Source organism: Aulonocara stuartgranti, assembly GCF_965226115.1.
Source record: "Aulonocara stuartgranti genome assembly, chromosome: 15".
Classification (NCBI taxonomy): Eukaryota; Metazoa; Chordata; class Actinopteri; order Cichliformes; family Cichlidae; genus Aulonocara; species Aulonocara stuartgranti.
This window is the reverse complement of record NC_138951.1, coordinates 35,743,206-35,767,510: the sequence shown is the minus strand read 5'-3', so window position 1 is coordinate 35,767,510 and position 24,305 is coordinate 35,743,206. Positions and strand designations below refer to the sequence as shown.

At 42.3% G+C, this 24,305-nt stretch overlaps 3 protein-coding genes across 4 annotated transcripts; 2 read left to right on the top strand and 1 right to left on the bottom strand.

Moving 5' to 3' along the window:
• Positions 1–1,351: 1,351 nt before the first annotated feature.
• Positions 1,352–8,421, bottom strand: tmem38a (transmembrane protein 38A). The gene is made up of 6 exons (XM_082504677.1): positions 7,910–8,421; positions 4,714–4,870; positions 4,265–4,449; positions 3,306–3,393; positions 2,654–2,771; positions 1,352–2,061 (listed from the first exon to the last, which is right to left on the bottom strand). The coding sequence occupies exons 1-6, from the start codon at positions 8,031–8,033 to the stop codon at positions 1,855–1,857; spliced, it is 879 nt and encodes a 292-aa protein (XP_082360803.1). The 5' UTR covers positions 8,034–8,421; the 3' UTR covers positions 1,352–1,854.
• An 822-nt stretch (positions 8,422–9,243) lies between these two features.
• smim7 (small integral membrane protein 7) lies at positions 9,244–14,436 on the top strand. The gene is made up of 5 exons (XM_082504678.1): positions 9,244–9,325; positions 9,547–9,588; positions 9,670–9,722; positions 9,844–9,934; positions 13,916–14,436. The coding sequence occupies exons 1-5, from the start codon at positions 9,300–9,302 to the stop codon at positions 13,929–13,931; spliced, it is 228 nt and encodes a 75-aa protein (XP_082360804.1). The 5' UTR covers positions 9,244–9,299; the 3' UTR covers positions 13,932–14,436.
• Positions 14,437–16,860: 2,424 nt separating this feature from the next.
• LOC309689506 (mediator of RNA polymerase II transcription subunit 26) lies at positions 16,861–23,814 on the top strand. 2 transcript variants are annotated; one of them, XM_082505977.1, is made up of 3 exons: positions 16,861–17,498; positions 20,501–20,578; positions 20,686–23,814. In XM_082505977.1, exons 1-3 carry the CDS (start codon positions 17,427–17,429, stop codon positions 22,261–22,263), a joined length of 1,728 nt encoding a protein of 575 aa, XP_082362103.1. In that variant the 5' UTR covers positions 16,861–17,426; the 3' UTR covers positions 22,264–23,814. The 2 variants fall into 2 exon arrangements, with proteins under 2 accessions (XP_082362103.1, XP_082362104.1); XM_082505978.1 differs by having other exon boundaries at positions 16,863–17,498; positions 20,504–20,578.
• Positions 23,815–24,305: the final 491 nt, after the last annotated feature.

Here is a 24,305-nt window from a genome sequence, read left to right as displayed (position 1 = left end):
TCGAGGTTCACCTCTGCCCTTTTCTGTTTTCTCTTTCTTGTTTTTTTGGGTTTGTTTGTTTCTTTTTTTAACCTTCCAGCAGCTTCAGGGTTACATAATATCAACTGAGTGCCAATGCTGCATGTAAAAAGAATTATATTTTGGCCCTGGACATGTCTTTAAATGATGAGAACTAAGGTAAGGAATAATAGTAATGAATACTGGCTTTTGCACCACGCTGTAGCACAAAAAAGCTTCACATGGAGAAACAGGGTGTACCTCTGAATTAGAATTCCCAAAATTCGACATGGACCGGCCCCTGCTTAGGGCAGAGCTTCTGAAACATTCTATAGTCGAGTCAATTGCAGTCTTAAAGCTCGAGTTGATATGGGAGTTGATCACTTGTACAGTTGTCTATGGGGCTTTGCCACCAGAGAGGAAATTCCCTTTCATAGTAAAAAGACCATTTCATTGTATACTGTGTTATTTCAAAATATATGCTGAGGACAGTTTACTTGAAGCCTGACTGTGTCACATCCTTACATATGTAACATCGAAAGCCTAAAATGCTTCTTGTTACCTCCTAAAGACCGGGTAAAAAGATGGATGTAGCTTCCAGAAAAGTGAAGCCGATGTCTAAGTGCCTCACCTGCTGGCAGTAAAATATATCTGCATCTAAAACCCTTGCTGTCTGACCTCAGTAAACACTTCATGGACAGTTTTATGGGCTCAGTCGTTAGTTTCATGTCCCATTAAATAAACTGAAGTACATTTTGTCCCTCAAGCTAGCTTCAACAGCCAGGGATCAGACCCCCAGGGCAGGCCACATGGGCTGAGGCCTCTTCTACCAGAGACTCTCCTTCAGGCTCCCTCCACGGGCCTGGCTCTGGGATCAATCCCAGTAACCCTGGTCCTTTGGTTTTCTTTTTTTCAGAGGGATCACCTGAACACCTAGGATGTCTCCAGGGTGATCTGGGTGTGTCCTTCCAAGCGGAGGACCTGTGATAGACCCAGGATGATACAGCTGATGTCCTTGTGTTGTTTGTGGATCAACATTGCATCTGACCAAGTTCATTGTTATTTTGTTGTAGCTTTACAACTTGGAAAAAAAACCCTGCTGATGGCCATTTAGGAAAAAAATACAAAAAGGGACTGGTTAGGGTTTGGGGTTAGGTTGTGATTGTGGTTAAGGTTAGGGTTACTGGGCTACAGTTTGGGTTACAGTTATGGTTTAGTGTGTGATGTGATGGTGTCTCCACCTGCCACCAGACCTGGATAAGATAGATGGATTTCATGGTCATTATTAGAGTCAGAACATGCAGATCCACTTGTGCATTAAGAGGATACGAATGGCACAGACACGAAACAGACACCATGTTTCTCCTGATTTTATTGAAAGATATTAATTTGCTTTCATTTCAGTGTAAAAATCATCCGTGTTCTTTCACATAATGCTTTATTCACATTAGAATTTCAGATTAAGAGTCAAATTAATTAACATTTTCTGCTGTTTCCTTCATGAAAATAAGAATTGGTGAACTAAATAAAAACCACTTGCTCCTGGTAACAACTACTGATGAGGAACGAAAGCTGTCCTAAGGGCACGCTGCAGCCCCTGACCGTGGATCGCCACACAGTGTTGCACGGATGCAGATGTTCACAGACACATAAATAAATAGGTTTCAAAGGTCCAGGTTGGGTGTGAAGCTTTTGCTGTGGTATTTACAGAGTCCTCGGGTGATGTCAAATGTCAAAAGCACCATGTTGCTCTAATAGAAAGGCTCTCACTTGGCAAAACATCAAACATCATCAAACTGCCCCTCGTCTTAGAAAGGAATGGGAAGTCCGATCGTTTCGGCAGTGCAGCACGGCGCTCTACTCAGCTTTCTTGACCTTCCTCTTGCGAGCACCTTCGCTCAGATCCTCCTTGGTCTTGAGAGGTGAAGATGGAGCACCTGCAGGAGGAGGATGATGGTGGTCCTCCTCACCACCAGCCAGAGGAGAGCCGAACAGCAGGTGGCAGATCCAGGACTCAATGAGAGCAAAGGGGGAGCCGTGAGAGTGCCGGGCGGTCATCACCACCTGAGAGGAGAGAACAGTCTGATAAATTCTGTTCAGTGTTCCCCCGGTGTTTCCGCTCTTCAGTAATCTATGTTGTTTATTTAAACCCTCAGTTTGCTTCTGTTCTTTGTCGGGTTCTCCCTCTTGCTTTGTGTTCCTTCATTGTGCCTAGTTGGTGTTAATTTGTTTCTTTAAGTTCAGCAATAAAGCAGCCTTAGAGTTTTATGTTTCAGAATTATTAAGTGAAAAGTTCCAACGGAAAAAACTAACCACATAATACGAAAAAATGTTAATTTTACATTTAATTTGTTTTACTTTGGCTGGTTAAAAATGTATTGCGCAATTTATCACACTGATTAAGTGTGCCAAAGGTTAAGTGTTTCAAATGTGATACACTTGATGTTACAGGTAAAAGATCTCCTGTGATAATAACACTTATGTATTTCACATTAAAACCAACAGGTTAGTTGTGTATTTCCCATAAACCCTGATTTGTGTAGTACAAAACATGTTTCATCAGTCCAACGAAGCAAAAGAGAGTGTTTTGACACAGTGCAGATGTGTTCACAGAGGTGGATGGTTCTGAGTTCAGTCATTGAATTGCTGATCGTACCTTGCTTGTGGCCATGAAGAGGGTGAAGATGAGGATAAGGGTGCTCTTGGACACTGGCAGCCAGTGGGCCTCCTGCATGGTGAAGAGGATGGCACCGTAGAGGCTGGCTTTGGTTGGGCTGTAGAGAGAAAAAAAAAAAAAACACAAACTGGTGGTAAAACGAACGCTGGCAGCAAAAACAGAGAGCAGAAAGGGCTGGAGTGGAGGCTGGCGCAAAGCCTGCCATTTAATTTGAATTCAACTCTTATTTGACACTGTAAGTGGGTGCTTTCTGCTGTTACGTTATTTCACGAGGGGTCACCTCAGCAGATTGGAGCACATTTTTGATTTGGCACAGGTTTTACGCCCTGACTGCATTTTCATTCAGGCTTGGGGAAGTCACTAGGACTACACTACCTTGTGACTCCTAAGTCTCAGTTTGTGTCTAAAGTGGGGGGTATTTCACATGTAAAGCAAACAGGTTACCCACTCACCATGGAACCATGGTGTTTAGAGTGTCCTTTTTAGGTCCCACCACCAGAGGGCACCAGAAGTCAGAACATGTTTAGAGCGCCACACGAATGACTTTAGCAAACTCAGCGTTGTGTGCAGTTCAGCTTTAGGTTTTGTGTTTGAGGAGACACTGATCATTGTATTTCCCCCCCAGACTTACAATGACATGTTGAGGATCTCGTTGGTCTCGGGTCTCCACACACCACGCAGCAGCTGCTCAAAATTGGACATGAGAGCCACTCCAGATCCTGTGAGGATAAAAATAGAAAGGAGGATTTAAAAAAAGTCTATGTTGTGAGTCACTGCTCTTATCTGACTTCAGCTTCTTACGCCCATTTTCAACAAGGACACCTGCAGGGCCTCCTTATTGTAACTGGGACAGGAGGCTTTCATGATAAAGAGCCAAAGTAGAAATGCGGTTTAACATTTTGCACAACCGCATCTGTCAGGCTTTGCTTCTTTCTTTCTTTGGCAGGTTCATGTCTGGAAAAGAAGTTAGACCAGAATGAACCCACACCTAACATTTGATACGCAGCTTTTCTAGCTGTTGGGCAGCTGTGATTGGATATTACAAAAAATACAAAAAAAAAAGGAGTTGCTGGAACCTCTTCTTCAGACTGTGCACAGTTTATCTACTAAAATAGTTTCCTGACCCTTTTTAAACACATAATAAATCTCTGTTTCCACACAGGATCCAAAGGTTGGCTCGGAAAGCATGGCCCACATTATGGTTAACCACAAAACACAACCCTAGCTATGATCCTGTTACACTGGACATTTACTCCTGAGTGAATTATTTATCACATTAGTGAAAACCACTTGAGCCTGGAGTTTTCAAGGCACAGTTGCCTTGGTGGTAATCCATCCACAGAGGCAAGCACAAGTACAACTAATGCATGTTTAAATCATGCGACTGATGATCCAACAGCCACAGTAACAAAGACTGTAGATGCATCGAGTATGTGTATCTATGTATGCGTCACTAAATTAGTAGTTGGCAGTTGCCACGACTCACTTACAGACTAGTTTGTTCCTCACAAGCATAATCACCTTTCCATCACAATGTAAACATTGGTGATTTAGGGACTATACACGCACCAAAAGCCCAGTCACACCGACCTTTGACATATCCAACGATCACCATGATGAAGAAGCCGTGGTGGTAGGCGTGGTGGGCGTGGTGAACCCCTGCGGCGATCTTACGAGTGCGCACAACTTCCTTCAGGGCGACCAACACCAGCTTGATGGGCAAGAAACTCACACATTTGTAGAAGAGGTTCAGCGGGCAGTAAAAGAGGAGGTACCTGCAATTGAGATTGACAACCTTTGTGAGTTTATTCCTCAACAAACATAAAACATTACTTTTTTATTCCTGTTACATATAAATCTCCTCCCTGTGAATAAAATAAATGGATAAATCCATTGTGTGCGTTTGGTTTCCTGACCACGCTGCAACTCATTATCCTTGATGTCTAATGGAAGAGACACATCTTTGTATCATAAATGTCATCTTGAAAGTTAAATAAAAACACGAGTGATGAGCAAACTGGTTCTGGGGGTTTTCTCACCAGACAGCTGAGGCCAGCAGGATGTGGCTGTTGTGCTGGAAATAGTCGACGGGGCTGCTTCCAAGCATGATGTCTGCCAGGATGTAACTACCAAAGCAGTAGAGCATGGCGCAGAGCCAGGAGGCCACGGGACTCCTGCGAGAAACTTCCACCGAGCCTGCAACACAGAGGACGAGCTGTCAGAAGGGTGTGAAGATCCAAACATCACAGCAGCTGGTCAATGAGTGCTCTCAGTGTGCGCATGAAGCTGATGATGATGATGATGTGTTCTGTGCTTTTATTAAAGAGTCAGATGCTGCGCATTCTTCTGTTTTCTCCAAGATTATACAAACAGAAAAACTTAACAAAATCCTCCAAACTTAAGCAACTCACCAACTAAAGTAACTATAGGATCAGTCAGGTGATTTATCTACAAACAGTTTATATATTTGATTGGAAGTCAATAGTTTTCTTTAGAAAAAGAGGAAAATTATTCAACTTTGGCGACTCCTGGTGGTGGTAAAAAAAAATACAGTCATTATTTATCCTTTTTTATCTGTTTGTAAATGAAATAAAATGATGTTGATTGATCAGTTGATTGATCTATTAAATGCTTTGCAAAAAGTCCTTGACAATAATACTTGTTATAATTGTCAAGTGAGAAAAACGTGGAGGCTGTGTTGGACCACCCCCTGCTCCTCTAAAACACTCAGTCAATATGAAACAATAACTTTGAGTAAAACACCACTGAAAGGTATAAAATCAAAGGTTTATTTATTCAAACAGAGGAAAATGTGCTTAGTATAAACCGAATGCATACCAGTCAAATAAATGTCATGTGAGCAGATTCCTGATTCCTTGTGTAAAATGTGCATATAATTAAATTAATTAAAGTCAGCACTTTGGGCAGAATGTTAACTTATTAACTATATTAATCTTTGATCATTTCTGCCAGCTCCTGCAGACCTAACTGTTACCAGCAGCCTGCAAATGCTAATATCAGTGGATCCCGTGTGTGCTGTATCTTTGTGCACACCCAGTTTATCATTCCAGGTCACGCCCTGATAGTACACATCTTTATCATCAGTCAGTGTTGACTCAGGATAACTACAGTCACTTTTGAGTTGACATATGGCTGCTTTGCTTAAGGATACAGACTAGAGCGGCTCTTTGTAATATACTGGATGCATATATCTTAAAAGATGCTACAAAGAAAGCCTGCATGACAAACAGTCATGTTGTGGACTCACGTGTTGTATCCATGTGAGTAACAGCAAGGCAGGCGCCAATTAAACTTTAAAACTCTGCGAACTGACACCGTCATAAGTTTTCCACATTTTCTAAATCAGTGTCCAGTGTTCAGGACGCTGCAGCTAAAAATGTTTCTGCTTCATGTTGTGCTACAGCTGATGAAGCTGGTGAAGCAACGGGACAAAAGCAAAACTAGGTGCCCAAATGATTTCAAAGAAGAAAAGGAAGTTAGACATGGCATGCATGCAGGAGGTGCAACAAGAAAACAGATGCAGCTATAAGTAAGAAATACAAAAGTGGAAAAATTGCAAACGTGTGACCACACAAAAGGTTACATGTCAGTTTTGAGACTGTACGCACATTTCGTGCGGGACAGAGCCTCGACGGCGTTACAGCATTGTTACAGTAAGTCGAGATGAGAGTGCAAATCTCCACCAACAGGTGGGTGGGGGTGTAGCGGTTCAACCGTTCCTCAATTTGAAGGCAACCTGATCCTGAGAAATACTGCCCTATAAATACATCCTGCTCACTGGCCTCTCCTGTATGCAACTTTGACAGGCCACTCGTGACCTTTGACCCTACACTTCTCTCTCCTTTCTCCTGTCACATAAACCGAAAAAAGAAAAAAGCTCAAAGTTCTGGTGCAATTTTAGGCACAGACGTGTGCAGGATAAATGTGATATTGTGGGAGCCACAGCAGGACTCATTTGACTGTGAAATTGCATGCATGAAAATAAGGCAAGCTTTACAGTTGAAGTCGGCCTGATTCGTGCTGGCTGGTACTTTCTAACTTTAAAATACACACAAACTGCAGTCCCTCTGCTTTGGCTGCCTTTTACGTTTTTGCAGTATGTTCGTTTACTCCACACATTGCAGTCTTTTGGCCAGTACATCTTGACCCTGAGCCAGCTGGGAGATTCCCTGATCTACCTTATACAGCATACATATAAAACTTTGGTCCCCCAACAACAGACTTTTAACAACATGCTGACTTCACTAAACTTGATAAAAACATTTATATCGATTAACTTTATCCAAGTTGTTAGTCTAAAACAGGCTTCCAAGTGGCCTACAGCTGTGCTTATGTGACGAGTGACTCCTCCAGCTGAGGAAAATGTGAGAGATGATGCGTTTGTTCTGATCATGCTGTGCAAACAGTTTTAAATGGGCTCGATGGGCATGGCGGGCTTCTTTTTAAACTTATTATGAGGGTGAGATGCATTTTGTGCTCCTTTCATCAAGGATGAAACCTGCCAACAAGACCAAACCATCATATCAATATCACAGTGCGTGTTTTACTCTGTGGAGAGGCGAATGTGTTATTTCAAAGAATACACGCACACATTCCCAGGGACAAGTGTGCAGCAAAGGTGGCGGGGGAGTTGGCTCTGGAGGTCCTACTGACCGTCTATTTCAGGCCCTTCTATTTATTGCTTAAGTCACTGGTATGCACAGGCCTCAGGTTTCATCCTCCTCGGGCTCTGTTACTCAAAGTAGTTAAATCTTAATGGAAAAAATGGGCTTTAACCAAAGCTGGGGGGTTTAATCTACTCCAGTGATTTCCTAAAGGAGGTCAGGCTGCTGCAGCAACACACATTCCCTCACATAAAGCAAAGCAGAGCTGCAGAGCTGCTGCTGGAGTTTATGTAACAGGTCATTCTTTATAAGGACTATACGGATAACTGCAAGAGAAAGTCCTTGTAAGGGTATTTAGGCAAAGTGTGAGCTAAATGTAATACAAATAAAGCCTTCTGTTCACAATGAAATTACACATCATGCAAGTCATAGACTTTCTCGCCTCATTCGTTACTTCCTGGTTAAATTCCAGTCACAGGTGTATAAAACGTACTATTCTGGATATATTTTACTTAACAGCCTGTGGACTGTTGCACAAACAGCACGCAGACTTATATTCTAACATACTTATGACATGAATAATAAGCAGAAAAGTGTCAAGCACACTCACCTGGCTCATATTTGAGGTAGAGGATGGACACGATGTAGTAAGCCAGATCAAACACAGGAAACATTCCCATTTTGGAGAAAGCTTGGGCAATATCGCCCAAATTAAGAACTGCCAGCACGTCCATGTTGCCAGTCTGAGCTGCGTTTCTGTTTTATTCCGACTGCGCAGTCTGGAAGACCCCCCAAAACCCGCTCCGCCGACTGTCCGCCACAGAAAGCCCCCCTGGTCTCGACTGTGAAAGCCTGTGACACTCAAGCCCTCCTATTAATACCACTCATCTCCACGGCCTCTGCATATCGTCATCATCATCTGCGCTCAGTGCCAGCTGCTCCGCTTTTTCAGGCGACCTTTCAGGCGCTTCAGCTGAAAAACAAAAGGCTCGCTCTGCTGTCTTCATCGAGATCGTCGCTCAGCCGAGCCATAAGACGCTGCTGGGGGTTTACTGCAGCTCTGAGACACAGCAGGAGGGAAAATAAATATATAAAAATAAAGCGTCAAGGCTTCATATCAACAAATATTTATTCACTCGTTCATGAAAACACCCACAATCCTGATCTGATCCTGGAGCCGTTCTGACTCACGGCCAGATGATGCTTTAATTAATCCCAACATTGTTCACACTCATCGGGAGTGCAGAGATGTCGAGGTAAACGTAATAACACTAATAAGTAAATCAAGATTTCAAGTATGTATTGTTTTAATGGTTTTTAATTTACTATTCTCTGTATTTGCTTTAAATTCACACGATAATGGATGTAGTGCTTACTCTCTCCAAAAAGGGGAGCCAAAGACATACGAAAAAAAGCTCCTTTCACCAAAACAAAAACACCCAAAAGAACCTACGAAGTTCGAGAGCTACCAAAGAAATTATTTATCCCACTAGGAAGGAACAGAAAAAACAATAACACACATACCTGTCACAATAGAAGCTGCAATCAGTTTTTGGCAAAGTGGCTTTTATATATCTCTTACTTGCCCAGATAAAAGGTCACAATTACGTCAAAAATGTCTTTTTAAAGAGAGATCTGAGGTAGAGGGCAGCAGAAAATTTTCAACAAATACAACAACAGTTCTATAAACATATTTTAATTGGCTAACTGTGCGTGGTCGTTTTTAAAGTGCTTGAGTGCTTATAAATCTCTTTATAACCTCTTTATAAATCCTGTTCACCAAAGTCTATTTACACATAAGACATTACACATAAAAATACACTAAAACATTGAAAATCAATTTTGGCAGACGATCAGTGTTTGGTAAGGTTGCACCTTACAGTCTAAACCCGGGGAATAACAACACTTCGTATTTCTCTGGATACCGGATTTGTATTGGTCACATTTCTGATTACGTGCCGAACGCGGAAGTGAGGCGCTTCTGATGTGATTTGATCAAGATGATCGGGGATCTGTTGATATTCGGGTAATTTATCGAGTCGTGTGGCAGATGTCACACGGAATCACATCTTGTATTGAGATAATAAGTTCTCTATGTGTCTTTATGTGTCGCTGTGTAATTTTGTGTTAGTCAGTCAGCCGTGTGTGGCGTAAAATGACAAGCTAACTAGCTTGGTGCTAATGCCAGCTCAGCAGCTAATACGCTGCTGAGCTGACAACCAAACTCTCCGTGTTTGTGCTCTGCAGGACTTTACTGGTGAACGCAGGGGCTGTGCTGAACTTCAAGCTGTGAGTATTGTACTCAGTCATTAGTTTAGGTTTGTGTGTTAGCAGAATGTTGAAGGTTAACTGTGGGTGTCTTTTTTTCAGCAAAAGGAAGGAGTCGCAGGGATTTGGAGATGACTCTGGATCACCAACAACAGGTGTGTGTGTGTGTGTGTGTGTGTGTGTGTGTGTGTGTGTGTGTGTGTGTGTGAGAGAGAGAGAGAGAGAGAGAGAGAGAGTGAGTAGTATTGCCACAAACATTCACAGTCTATCTCTCAGGGGACAACATCAGAGAGTTTCTGCTCAGCCTGCGGTACTTCCGGATCTTCATCGCATTGTGGAACATCTTCATCATGTTCTGCATGATCCTGTGAGTAAGACTGTGTCAGTCGATGCTGATGGACCAGATGCAGTTTACTGAGAGGCACTCAATTACTTGTGCTGTGGGCTTTAGCTATTTTTATCCTAGTGTTTGTTTCATAGGGAGCATGATGGTTCAAATCGTGGAGAACGTAGAGTTTGCACGTTCTCTCCATGCTTGCATGGGTTCTCACTGTGTACTTCAGTTATACTTTTTTATACTTATACTTTTATCTACGACTAAAGGCTTTCTAAAATTCTGACACTCTCACATCGTTAGCAGCTCGCGATTCAGTATCTTACTCATGTGATAGACAACCACCACCATAGCTGCACAAAGACATGCATGGGTTTGGTGAATTGGTGACTCTAAATCGGCCTAAAAGGTGAACACCAGTGTGAATGTCTGTCTCTCAGTGTTAGCCTTGCAATAGATTAGCAACCTTTCCCTGTACCCTGCCAACCTTATGACAGCTGGGATAGGCTCCAGCTGCTGAATTGGGCACCGACTTGGATAAGCATAGGAAGATGCATAGATATTTGTTTCATATGTTGTGCTCCAAATATGAGAACGTGCTGAAGACTGATGTTGAGCCACATAAGCTTTCTTTGTGACGCAGATTCCAATTGTTGCCAGAAACCTAGACCAGTGACAGTAATGGTTGCCACGACAAAAAAGTCCGAAGTTTTGAGTTTGGTCTTCTTGTGGGATTAGATTTTTTTTTTTTTTTTTTTTTTTTTTTTTGTTAATTGAGGTTTTTTGACATTTCACACATCAAAAAAAAATCCCAGAAAGTTCATTTCGTTCATCTGGACGTTGCTTTTTTTTTAGTGGGACAAATAGTTTAGTTGCTCATCAAAGTAATTTTTTTCACTCTTTCTGAACTTTGTAAACAGTACATTTTCTCAGTAACAGGAAGAACTCTAAGCACCAAGCCAAAGTGTCTGCTCTTGGAACTCTGTTCTCATTCCACATATTTCACATAGAAGCAGAAACACGGGTCTGCAGTGAAATCCCCAGTTTCACCGACTTTGGCTAATTTGTAGCCAAAAGAACAAAGTGGAGAAATAAAGGGCTCTGTTATTGTATCCTGGAACACTGTTGAGCAATTGGTTCAGGTATGTGGATTATACGTGGGTGAAAAATCAAATTTCACGATGTACCACAAAGCATTTCTCACATTATCAAGTTCACCAGGGAGGAAATGAAAAATGGCAGGCTAGCTTTCTTAGACTGTCAAATTGCCATTAGTAATTGGGGACATTTAAAAGTCGACATGTACTTTAAATCAATGCACACGGATCAGTATTTCATTCTTGACTCTCGTTCTCCATTAAAACACAAACTGGGTGTCATCAGGACACTACAACACAGAGCGAACACCATCACCACACAGACCGGCTTGGGAAGCTGAAGGTCATCGTATGAAAAATGGCCCTGAGGGAATGTGGTTGTCCCAGCTGGACATTTGTCAAAGCTGGGAAGGCGCCTAAAAATAGCTGCAGGCAATTCAGGGGAGAAGGACAGTCACTACCTAAGCAAAAACCTTTACATGGAAAGGTAGAGACCATCTCTGAATCCAGGAGGAGGCCCAGGGGTACATCTTTCACCACTCTGGAGCTGTTACTGTTACAGCTACAGCATTTTACCAGTGCTGTAGCTCTAATAGTGTGTTGCAGCTACTTCCCAACTCTCTGGCCATTAATCAACGGTCATGACAATTTGCATATGATCATGCAATGATCATGAAACTGACCTCATGAGCTATTGTTAGGCAATGGTGCTACTCCTAAAAGCTTAACAAAAGAAGGCAGCTGAAGTTCGTCAAGACTTTTCCCCTCTCAGTCAAGAGGGCACTTCAGTTCTAAAAACAAAAGGTGGAGGAGTCGCAGATATTTAAACCCCTAGATTGTCCCTTAGGAGGTGGCCGTTGACACTATTGATCATGTGCGTCATCACATCACAAGGTTTGAGGGAAAAAAAAAGGCTGAGTGGAACCACTGTGACACCCTGCCCTGCCCTACCATGGAAGCTATTGAGGTCAACTGAGACGAGGTGTGAACGGGCGGAGATGCACCTGGGAAGGATAATCAAAACTGAATTGTAGGTGGCTGATAGCTGCTGTCATTGTCACCACCTCTGTTAAGTGATGGTCGTTCACAGTGGACATGCATGGCCTCTCCAAAAGTTGTTTCTGTTCATCTGGACGTAGCGTTTTCAGTGGGAGAAACGTTTCGTTACTCATCCAAGTGACTTCTCAGCTGACTGCAGGTTTCCCCAATCATATAAACAGTACATTTGCATAATGACTGAAGCCAGCCCACAGAAGGAACAATGGACTGGAAGGTCTGTTTCTTCATCACGATTGTGGGGGCGATCGTGGCTCAAGAGTTGGGAGTTCGCCTTTTAATCAGAAGGTTGCTGGTTCGAGCCCCAGCTTGGACAGTCTCGGTCGTTGTGTCCTTGGCATTGCCATTAGTTAGCATTGCCGTTGTGTCCTTGGGCAAGACACTTCACCCGTTGACTACTGGTGGTGGTCAGAGTGCCCGGTGGCGCCAGTGTCCGGCAGCCTCGCCTCTGTCAGTGCGCCCCAGGGTGGCTGTGGCTACAATGTAGCTTTCCATCACCAGTGTGTGCATTGTAAGATGGCGAAAGATAGGCCACCTCCTCAATTCAGAGATGGTCTTTCCCTATTCACGTAAATGGGTGAATAGGGAATGTGCTCAAACTAACGTTCCTCCCTGTCCAGGATGTGTACCAGTTGTCTTCTTTGTCCAAAGTGTGAACATTGGCATCCTCGATGCCAATCAGAGGATAGAGTGACCTTTGTTCTTTCGGTATAGATTTACAGCTGAGTCCTGTCCTGTTGAGTTGACTCTTCTATGGTGTGCCATGCATAGATTATATAATTAGGTCTTAACCTTTTGTTTTTAGAAATGAAGAACCCTCTTGGATGAGAGGTGTAACATCTTCACAAACTTAAAGTCTGGTTGCCTTGTTTTTCAACCAGTTAAGACTACTGTGACCTGAATTACTGAGAACGTTTCTCCTTCTGAAAATGCAAGTCCATGTGAACAAATTCAACTTTCTGGGATACTGTATTAGTTTTCACTGACACATATAAATGCATTATATTTGGGGAGGATATTTAAGGATTACGCCATGTTTGCTTTTAAAGGTAAAATACGGTTGTGGGGTAGCAGTAAGCTGCAGACATGAGTCAGCACCTTCACATGTTTTTCAAGTTAAACATTATAACAAGAAAAAAATGTGACTGTTGCTGCCAATGAAGTCTTACTGCTTTGAAGGGGGGTAAAGTAATCCAGAAGCCAATTCTTTACAACTGGGAGCAGAAGAAACTTCTTACAATTCACATTATTAGTCTGAGTCTGCAGTCTGGACAAACACTGAACAACCAAAGCTTGGTGTGAAGAAACTTGAATTTGGCGTTTAAAGGATGAAGCCGTGGACCCAATCTGAGAACACTTCAGACACTTGTTTATATCAGTCAGTGTTTCTGGGGATCTCTGATGACCACGTCTAACTTTGTTATTACCACGGTTTTCTTATGTGCCAACATACCAAACAAATTGCCTCAAAATGCTTTCATAAACCTGATGATGGGTTCCCCAATCCCCAGATCTAAATCCAGTGGTGCACCTTTAGGATGTGGTCAATCAGGAGGATAACACCATGATTGCACAGCTGATAAATCAACACAGAATATGTGATGCAATCATGTAGACATGGACCAGGAGTCCTTTTGTTACAACTTGTATAATCCATGAGTCCATCTGAGAGTGAATGAAGTCCCAACTCAGCATTACTGAGGTTAAACCTATAAAGTGCTTGATGATTGTGCTGTCCTGTCTTTTTTGTGTGTGTGTGTAAATCAAACGTTTTTATGCCCTTTAGATGTGCGCTGCTTCTCCTGAAATTAGCAGAAGTGTGCTGCTGTTCTAACTAGCCAAATGTCTTCAATCTGCACAGATTGTTTGGATCATGATCGTGTGTGGCCAGTGGACTTCCTCCAAGATGCTTCCCTTTCCAGATGGATGCTGTCAGCTTCTCCTTAATGTCCTTTTTCTCTTTCTTTGACCCTTTTACTAGTAATTATACTCCTTTTGGTTTACAACCCTTTGTGCTGTACAGGAATTTATGAATGGCTGTATTTATTCTTCTCTTGTTACATTTTTATTGATCTTTCTTTAACTGTAACACCTTTGCTGGAAACTTGTGGTTTTGTAGTTAGTGGTAAAGAAACACCAGAAACATCATTTTATTCCTTTTTCCTGCACAGGCTCAGTTCATCCAGATTCCACAGAAAAATCTGAATCTGATTTGTGAGTTATAAATAGGATTATTTTACTCACTTATGTGTTTGTTTTCAACTTCTTAGGGGGGGAAATTGTGCTATTTTCTTTATTCAGCAGCACATGTGCTGTAATTAAATATATATTCACTGTAAATGTGACCTTATTCTTAATAAAAAATAAAGTTTTATTATCAAATATGTTCTGTCTTTTGAAAGAAGGCAAGTCAAAAAAGGCAATGTGATTTTCTGGGCTATATTCTGGGAAGCCTCGGGTCTTGGTGTACATGTGGGTTACTTTAACATGCTGCACCTGCCTAAACATTGTTCCAGACCACCTGCATCCAGTCAACAGTATTCCCTGATTGCAGCGGCCTCTCTCAGCAGGATCATGTGCCCTGTCGCACTGCAGAATTTGTTCATGAGTAGTTTAACACAGATAAAGAGTTCAAGGTCTTGTCCTGGCCTTCAACCCCGCCCATATCTCAGTTTGAGCATTTGTAAGGGGTATGGGAAATACAAGTCAGACTCATGGAGGCCCCTTGAAACCTGCTGCTAACATGTTAATGTGCGATTCTGCATGACATCTGGAGTGGGCCTGTGGACTCGATGCTTCCAGGCATCCGGGTTTCAGCTACAAAACAGACCAGCATAATATTCATTCACTGGCAGCTTCATTAGACACAACTAAGAGGCTTGTTAAAGCAGCCAGTCACATTGCAGAAACATAATGCAATCAATGCAGCGCAAAAAATCTGTCGTTACAACCAAGATATACAGAAGAGCATCCCTGAACACACATCAAACCTTGAAGCAGATGGGCTACAGGAACACAAGACCACACTCCTGTCAGCCAGTAATAGGAAACTGAGGCTACAGTTCACAGCAGCTCACCAAATCAAATTTAAACAATAGAAAATTATAAAAGTGTTGCCTGGTCTGATGAGTTTTAAGTTCTGCTGCAACATCCAAGCTGTGGGCTCAGAATTTGGCATAAACAACATGAAAGCACAGACCCATTCTGCCTTGTATGAATAGTTCAGATTAGATGTGGTTTGATGGTGTGGGGGGACATTTTTTGCCACTTTGGACCCCGTAGTACCTGCTGAACATCATTAAAATGCCACAGCCTACCTGAGTATTGTTGCTGACCGTGCCCATCCAGCAGGATAACAACCATGTCACAAAACTCAAAACATCTTAAACCATAACATGTCTCAGTGTCATGCTGCAGCATGTCTGAAGAGATATTTATCCAGGCTAGAAATCCAGTTTCTGGAGATGTTATGGTGACCAACAACCAGCAAACTCTCCTCATGCAGCAGCTCTTCATCTTAGGTGAAATAGAAAATTACTACCCAAAGAATCCATCGTCTCTGTGTACTTCTAGTGACTCAAACAGTTGGTGAGATTCTCTTCTAATCCACAAGTAACTTACCAGACGTGTGAGAAGACAAGTGGTTGTTATCGCCTCTGAGCAGGCTTGACACAGCCAGCAACAATCAGGGTTTTATGTCATTCCTCCTTGGCATTGTGTTAACACACCTGAATGCTCCAGAGTCGTCTGCTTTTACATAGGTGCTCACATTTGCTGATGATCAGATAATCAAGTGTGTTTGATTATCAGCAGTTTGCTGCTAATTGCCTTTTTAATTCCAGTGGAAGCAGTAAGGGTGGAGTTAGTTTTAATAGGACTGTATCTGTTTTGGAAAACATAGAGAGTTGTGCATTTTTAAATACTAAAATATAACTATAACAAAGCTTATCCCAGCTTAAAGAGATTAAGCTGTTTTGGGGAAAAGATTTAGTTTAACAAAACAAACATGTATCAACCTTAATCTGAATAAAACTGAAGCAATCATGTGTTTATAAAATTAAGAAATCTTTTTAAGGGTGTGTTCATGACTCTTTCTGTTCTTTGCCTTTCTCAACAATGCTGATTTAATCAACTGCAAACTCGGCCTGTCTATTAGCAGAGAACTGAAGAGATTTGGTGAGGAGGTTTTTTTTGGTTATCAACTATATGGCAACATCATGTGGCATACACTGTTTCTCATTTATAAATAGTTTATGCACAAGATTTTTGAAATTTAGTGTATTTTTCAGTTGAAATATCCATACGTATTTTCCATAATCATTTTTTAGTGAATAAGACTTGTTTTGTATGGTGAGATTTTGATGACCGTCCCTGACAGAAGAGATATCATCAAAGGTGGCTCCAACATCAAGCTTCAGTTTCAAGTGAACTGGAAGGCACCTTGATTTATTAGTTAGATGTGGAGGACGTTCAGACGAGACAAAAATATGAATTTGGTATTATTAAAGGTTATTTTTGTGTAAGAAAATTTTAACTATGGAGTCCTTTTATATACAGCATAGTCTCGCTTTCTATCTTTAAATTTATTAGACCACCGCCTAGTATACGGTTTATTACACAGATGCTCTAACAGTATTTGTCATTTCCATTTGTTATGCTTCTGTCATGATTAATCTAACAGAATGTATTTAATGCTAAAATATAATTATTGTTTTACGATACATTAAGATACAAAATACAGATATTTACTTGTATTCCTGCGTAGAAAAAATGGTTGAATGTTATGTTTTATTAATATAATTCCTGACTTCTAAGAGAAGCCCCGTGTGGCGATGAACAACTCATTGGATTGACATGAATTCAGTTTCTTATGATTGTAATAAATAATACAGTTTTTTCTTTTACACTCATTTGATAGATTTCCAGAATATGTATATATCCTTGTTTTAGCGACAGCTGCTCTAATCGATTTCTTAGGACCACCTTTCCGGTTTTATTGTCTTTCTTTTTTTTGTTAAATTTACAGCTTGCTGCGAGCACGTGGATTTGACGCGGGTCGAAGCCGGTTACGTAAAGATTTCCCACAATGCTCTGCTGCCTCACAAAAAGCTCGGTGAGAAGGCCGAGAAGGAGGCGGCTACCAGCCGAGGGGGTAGCCGATTCCCGGAGAGGGTGTTCCGTCTCCTGCAGTTAGCGGTACCAAACAGGTGAGGGTGGCGATTGGAAACAAAGACAGAAGCATCATAAAGCATGATGCCCGCTGCTTCGGGGGAGCTTCCGTCGGAGTTGTGAGTGTCAGCGGGTTTCCCATCGCCGGCTCTTCGGGGGATTCTGCTGTCTGTCTCCGTCCCGACCCGCGACACCGCCAGGCGATGACAGCGGCTACAGCCACTCCGCAGGTGATGAGAGACCGGCTGCTACAGGCCATCGACGGCCAGAGCAATGTGAGTATGTCCACTGGTTTTAAGCGGAATTAACTGGGTGGAGAAGAGCAGACAATGGTGGTCGAGCTGGTGGCCTCGAGTCGCTATAGGGGAACTGACAGAGTGGAGGCATTCAGCGTCTGGACACTTAGTATTTGCTTGCTAATTAGCTGGCTAACGTCTAGTTAGCGAAAGTGAGTGATGAAGCAGGCATGCCAGAGCCCGGTTAAGTTGATGCTGGCGACAATTGTGTGCACTTACAGTAGAGTTCATCAGGGCAAGAGAGGGGGACGTGCTGAATGTAGTGCAAGTTCCCTTTAGACACAGAGGCTCTGCAGAGAGGAGACCTCCAGCAGGGCTCCGAGGTTTGTAACGCCTTTATCTAAGATGACCCCGGGATTACTTTAGGTGTGTTACAGCAGTATAAACAGCCAAGCCGAGTTAGTCAGCAACCTACAAACATGTATGGCTTCTCAGTGAGCTACCCAGCACCAGCGACCATTACAAACAAATGGATTCAGAGCTGTTGTTGTTTACAGTGTCATTTAAGTACTCCCAGTGTGTTACTGCTGAGTGTCCAACACACGCCTGATCATCCACATGCCTGGGGTGTCAAAATAAGGCCCAGGGGCCAGAATCGGTCAGCAAAGATTCCAATCCGGCCAAACTGGATGGTTTTGGAAAATGTGAAGGAGGGCTTTTAACTCATTCACTGCCAGCCATTGGCAGTGAATGAGTTAACTGTGTTTTCATGAGTTTTACAGCTTGTCCTACTGATAAAGCACCTCCCCTGTTGTCATTCATACTACACCTAAAATAATTAAGGTGGTTGCCTGGTGGAGGGTGAACGATCTTTTTCTGTAATTTTAGACATGCTGATAGGTGCCTTTCATTTACTGCAGCAGCAGCATTTCTTTATTAAATGGGATTAAATGTTTAGCTAAACTTCTTTACACTGACAGAAAGAGAGGTTTCACTGGTTTGGCCCGCTTTAGATCAAACTGGGCTGTGTGTGGCCCACAATGTAAAATAAGTTTGACATCCCTATTTACAATTTCTTATTTCAACATGCTTACCTGCAGTCATGCACTGGGGGTGCTCTCTGTGACATCCTGCCAGAAAGCCTTGAAATGCCCAGCATCCCACACACAGTTTACACCTGATTTATGCTTCAGCAGGATATCAATGCTGTAACCTGATGTGCACTTCGCAAGTAATGTAACTACACGTTGGCTGACGCAACTATTGCCATTGGCCTGTTCAGATGCGTCGCCATAGTATGAAGAATAATAATCATAGGTTCAGTATAAAGATTCACAAATGTTGGCAGACTGCTGAAACTGCTTGGATGCATGTGAGAGAATGTACAAAGAAAAGCTTGCCACCAAATAAAACTGACCACAACAAAGAGAATTTTCCACTAGGACGGAAAATTAGTTTCTATCGGCTGACACCAAATATAAAACACCGGGAGACGACCACGCGGTAAATAACACGTAATGCAAACGCAAGAGCAGACCTGACCGTGATTCACTGCATCAATCAGAAGTCAGGGCTTGTGGTCCACAGTGATGTAACGCATTTTATTCCAGAAGCATCTACGTGTTACATTTTTGCCAACGACTCCTCACTCAACGTTTTTCGATCAGGGGTTTTTTAATGTCATAAGTTTGATCGCAGGCACACTACAGCTAGAGTTGGGCTTTGGCTTTGCAAAGGAAATCCTCCGCTGCAACACATGTTAACCAATAACCACATTGTTGATCATTGCAGAAGTGGCTGCAGATTAAAGACAACAATCATCTGAATACGTGGGCTTTCTACTATTTTGGTGGACTAAAACGGCACATTTGCATGCTTTCTCGTTTTGACAAACTGAGCCCGAAACTAGTAAATGTTTTCTAAACGTACAGGTGCACATTTGAAAGTTTATTCAAATGATTTCTCGACCTTTTGATAAGTTCTTTTTTTCCCCTTCTGAGGAATGTGTTTGGTGGAGTGGCAACATCTAGATACAGACATGTCTTCCTTTAATGCTGTTTTTGTGATTTCTCAGTAGGGCTGAGCGATATGGCCTAAAATCCATATCACGGTATAATTTGAAGCATGTGCGGTAACGATATATATCACGATATATTATTTTCTTCTGTATAACGTATTTTACACACTGTAAGGCACACTTAAAATCCTTTAATTATCTCAAAAATCGACAGTGTGCCTTATGTATGAATTCTGGTTGTGCTTACTAACCCCATCCAGGCATCCATGAAAACAGAATTTATTAAATTTAACGGAGCAGGAAGTTGGCTCGCTAGCTTCCACCTAAACATGATATAGCATGTTCTGACTGAGAGATTTCTGAAAAAATTAAAAAATACAGCTCTGCTATCACTTCCAACATAAATGAAGACAGAAAACTAAACAGCAGTGACTTTTACAGGGTTACTGAAGTCGGACTAGCTGGTATATAAAGATGTCCTATGTGATCGCTAGCAAAACAGCCACATTAGCATAACATTAGCACAGTGAAGCTGAGGGATGAACGCAAACTTTTTCCCACTCGATAAAAGTTAACGTGAGGGTTTCTGGTGGTTAGGGACAAATGCAATTGCATGGCAGGATGCTGTAAACGGACCAAACTTCAGTCAGGAGAACAACTGAGGTTAATACTGCAACAACATGGGAATAGGGCAGCTGCGAGAGAATTCAGCATTGATGAATCAATGGTAGGTAAGTGGAGGAAGCGCAGTTTTTGGCTTTCCCCATATTCCAAAAGTGTTTCATCTCTTTGCTGTTACTGTCGCCCGGCATAATTTGCAGATGATGTTGTTTGCAGCCGTTGCAATGCTTTCGACCAAAACAGGCGCAGCTTGATGACACCATCAACATGCGCTGTCGCAGTAGAGCGGTTTAGTCAAAATCTCTACCGTTGGCCAAATTTATATCGTTTCTACCATATACCGTTTTTACCGCCCACCCCTGTCTCTCAGTATTTTTGTATATAATTGGTCTTTCTTTTCCAGCAGATATGCAACATGGTGGTCGTCGTGGAGGTGATCTCCTTTTTGGAGAAATATCCTATCACCAAAGAGGCACTGGAGGTAAGTTACAACATGTGCCATCAGCAAATAAAGCAATCAAATGCAGATTTTTAGCAGTCAAGTTTCATCCGCTGTTAAACAATCATCAATCTTATCTCCTCTTAAAGGAAACCCGCCTGGGCAAGCTCATCAACGACGTCCGGAAGAAAACCAAAAACGAGGACCTCGCAAAGAGAGCCAAGAAGCTTCTGCGGAACTGGCAGAAGCTAATCGAACCAGGGAAGGTTGAGGTGTTGTCAAAAGGCGGCACCAGTGCGTCGTGGTCTTCCATTGGCGGTGCTCATCCTTGCATCTCTGCTCCAGCCACCAACCCACCGTCGGGTAAAACGGGCCCAGAGTTGAAGAACAGAAATGATTTCAACAACTGCTCCCTGAGAGTGGAAAAACCGAGCAACAAAAAACGCAAGGGCGAGCAGAAGGAAGGACCGATTTTACCAGCAAAGATACCTAAAACAACTCTTAATGATAAAATCCAAAACTCAAAGCAGCTGCAAACCAATGGAATTGGTACCGGCACAGAAATTTTTGCAGATATTCGTGCACATCAGTCTTTGGACAGGGACATTCCTGAGGCTTTGGACAACGACAAGCTAAATAAAATCCCTGTTCATGCTGTAAAACCTCACTCAAATTTCCCAGGATGCAGCAAGCCTCCTAGCACTTCCTCTTTGCTAAAAGCATCAGTTCTGCAGCAGCAAGCCAGACAGGAGCAAGCTGCCTCTGGGGGAAAGTGTCGACCCAGAAGCCCACGCTGTTCCTTGCACAGTCCTCAGACTCTAAAACAGGAAGCTGTTGTGAAACAAACTGCACCCCAAGCACAGAGTATTCCTACCCCCAGCGTGAGACCTGGGACTGTAGATAACTCTGGGCTCGGACTGTCTCCTCAGCCTTTCAGCGCATCTGTTCAGGGTTTTCACACTGACGGTTCAGGGTCTGCTGATTTGGACTCTCACCACCTGCCTCCTAGTATGTCTCTCCACGGCTCCACTGTCACCCCCTGCAGTGGCGTGGAGAGTCTGGAAGATGAGGGTCCTTCTTTTAATACAGGGAAAAGAAAAAGACAGAAATACAGACCTAAGGATTGCTCTGTTAATTTAGAAGGGCTGACTGTAGAAGACAGAACAAAACCAGTGAGGTTAAAAGACAGGAGGCTGACGTTCGATCCTGTAACGGGGCAGATCAAAACCTCCTTCCAGAAGGATTCTTTCCCAGAGGGCGAGGACAGACCGAATCACAAACCTGAGAATAACTGGTCAGAACAGCCGAAGCAAAATCCGCCAGTTCCTCCCAGTCCTTTCCAGCAGACGGACTGGAAAGAGCTGTCGAGGAGCGAAATCATCCAGTCGTACCTTAGCCAGCAAAGCAATGTGCTGACGTCGTCGGGCGCGCACACCCCCGGTGCACACTTTTTCATGTCAGAGTTCCTGAAGAAGGAGGAGCACCGGAGCAAAGATGCTAAGAAAACACACACGCTGGTTTCAGACTCGCCACCTGGAGAGATCCCTGGAGTCAGCAGAGAGGTGAATGGCAAAGACCTGAGCAGGTTACACACACAGCACTGGTCCGGGGTAAATGGTTGCTATGACACAATGGATAAATGGTACGACTGGACCGAGTGCATCTCCTTGGACCCGCACGGAGATGAGAGCAGGCTGAACATACTGCCCTACGTCTGCCTGGATTGAAACTGAAGTCAGGTCGGTAAATGAGACGTCGATCCTTGCCTTCCCTGCGCGGCAGAGCGGGCCGGGATGCGTGAAGACTCTTCTTCACCGTGTATGCTGCTGTTGGAGTAAATACGCTGCCTGCTCGAGTGTTTGTTGGAGCACAGGAGGTGTAATCAGTGTTTTATTTTGAAAAAGTCTGAACAAAACGTGAGGACAGTGTGAAGGGGAAAGGCTATGCATCTTTGACTGTTTAGATGTCAATGTTTAACAAGTGTACAGAGTGAGTTTACAAAGCAGGGAGACGAGCGGCTCTGATACCCACGAGTTTATATACTGGAGAGGAGATTAAATATACAGATGCATTTTATCCATCTTAAGTTATCTTATTCTATCCACATGCCTCACAGAATGTGACTTTATTGCATTTCATGCAGTCATTCATAGTTTTTTTTTTTTTTTTTTAATTGTTATTATGTAATTTTTATGCATTAACCGACTAAATCAGGGTTGCTGCTTTTGTCAGCAGGCAGTAGCACGATACATCATTGGAACGTTTGTTCATGCTTTTTGAACAAAGCGTTTGAGCTCTTAAAACTGCTGCTTCCCGCAGCTGCACGCCTGCCTCTCGTTGTAACTTCTAGCAGATTGAACCGACGGATCGGTTTTAAAACATTTGAATATTTTTCTTGTTTGCTCTTTAATGTGATGTGAAACTTCCAGATGTGACCACTGTTTGTGGTGAGAGGGGGAGAAGGCTTGCATACAAGCTGATAGAGAAATTTGGCTGTATGTATATTTATTTACATATTGAGATTTGCATACATGTTTAAACTGTATTGAATCATCTTGTTAGTTTTTTTTGTTTTGTTTTGTTTTGGGGTTTTTTGCAAGCAACAACAGTGAGGCTGCTACGGTGTTGTGTGATCTCGAAGACACCTACCGTCACAGGAACTAACACAAACGTGGCTTTGGCTGTTTTGGCGGGCGTTTATCAATCTGTAGGCAAATGCTGTCAAAGCGGCAACGTCACAGTAGTGCAAGATTTTACAGATGTGTAGCTGACATTAAAATGAGGGGCCAGATTCATTGATGGTTTGTGATTTGACAACACTTTGGCATCTCATCTGTTGCAGTGTCATAATAGGGTTAGGAATAAGTTCACTAATTGACATTCCAGACTTTACCTACTGATTCATCAACATGCTGTACTTTACACACTCAAATAACACATCCTGATACTGTGTACTTTTTATTTTTTGGGCTTGCCTTTTCCCTTTACTGTGTATTAAGGTTGTAAAATATGAATCAGCACGGCAGAGCAGATTGTGCTACCAGCTTGCATCCTTGTACTGTCAGGAAGAAGTAAGAAATAAATTGACATGCTGGATAATACTTAATAGCATTCCTTTAAATATTATTTGCCTTATGGAAACCCGTGTTTTCCCTAAAGACAGAGCCTTAGTGAATGTACAGGTATGATCCTTTTGTGTTCATTTGAATGCAAAAGACAATATATTTGCTACCTAGTCCTTTTCAATGGACATGTAATGTGTTAATAAAAAGAAAATGAAGGAATTGTTATTATGTCATCTCTTTAACCCCCCCACTCACACCCACACTCACTCCTTTTTTTTTCCTTTTTTAAGGGCTCTGCAGTTACTGATGTTCCTGACCAATTAAATCCAGAACAAGTTCAGTACTGTCTCTGCATGTAAATCACTTATGTACATTTCCATTCATCACTAAGAGAAACGATTTCCATGATATTTTCATAATATAACTGGACAGTTCCTAATAAAATTAACTGATACTGTCCTCTATAAATGGAAAGGAACTGATCTGATTCATCATTTAGTTAAAAACAAAAAAAAACTGGCAACTGATTGAATAATTCTCTCTTTTTTTTTTTTTTTTTTTTTTTTACATGTAATTTCAAAAAAATCTTGGTTACAAGAATTTGCTACGTTACTTTTTACAATAAACATGTACAATAATGGGTTATGTTTAAAATGTCTATACTCAGCATGACAGTACTTTTTGATAAAGGCACAGAGCTGTGT

Bases quoted from the DNA above. Each gene is read 5' to 3' on its own strand.
- tmem38a (XM_082504677.1), bottom strand. From the start codon at position 8,033: ATGGACGTGCTGGCAGTTCTTAATTTGGGCGATATTGCCCAAGCTTTC. The intron at 2,772-3,305 runs GTAAGTCTGGGG...TTCTCTCTACAG, and splicing joins GAGATCCTCAACATGTCATT to CCCAACCAAAGCCAGCCTCT. The intron at 2,062-2,653 runs GTACGATCAGCA...CTCTCCTCTCAG, and splicing joins TCTTCATGGCCACAAGCAAG to GTGGTGATGACCGCCCGGCA.
- smim7 (XM_082504678.1), top strand. From the start codon at position 9,300: ATGATCGGGGATCTGTTGATATTCGG. The intron at 9,326-9,546 runs GTAATTTATCGA...TGTGCTCTGCAG, and splicing joins GGGGATCTGTTGATATTCGG to GACTTTACTGGTGAACGCAG. The intron at 9,723-9,843 runs GTGTGTGTGTGT...TCTATCTCTCAG, and splicing joins CTCTGGATCACCAACAACAG to GGGACAACATCAGAGAGTTT.
- LOC309689506 (XM_082505977.1), top strand. From the start codon at position 17,427: ATGACAGCGGCTACAGCCACTCCGCAGGTGATGAGAGACCGGCTGCTA. The intron at 17,499-20,500 runs GTGAGTATGTCC...TTTCTTTTCCAG, and splicing joins CCATCGACGGCCAGAGCAAT to CAGATATGCAACATGGTGGT. The intron at 20,579-20,685 runs GTAAGTTACAAC...CTCCTCTTAAAG, and splicing joins TCACCAAAGAGGCACTGGAG to GAAACCCGCCTGGGCAAGCT.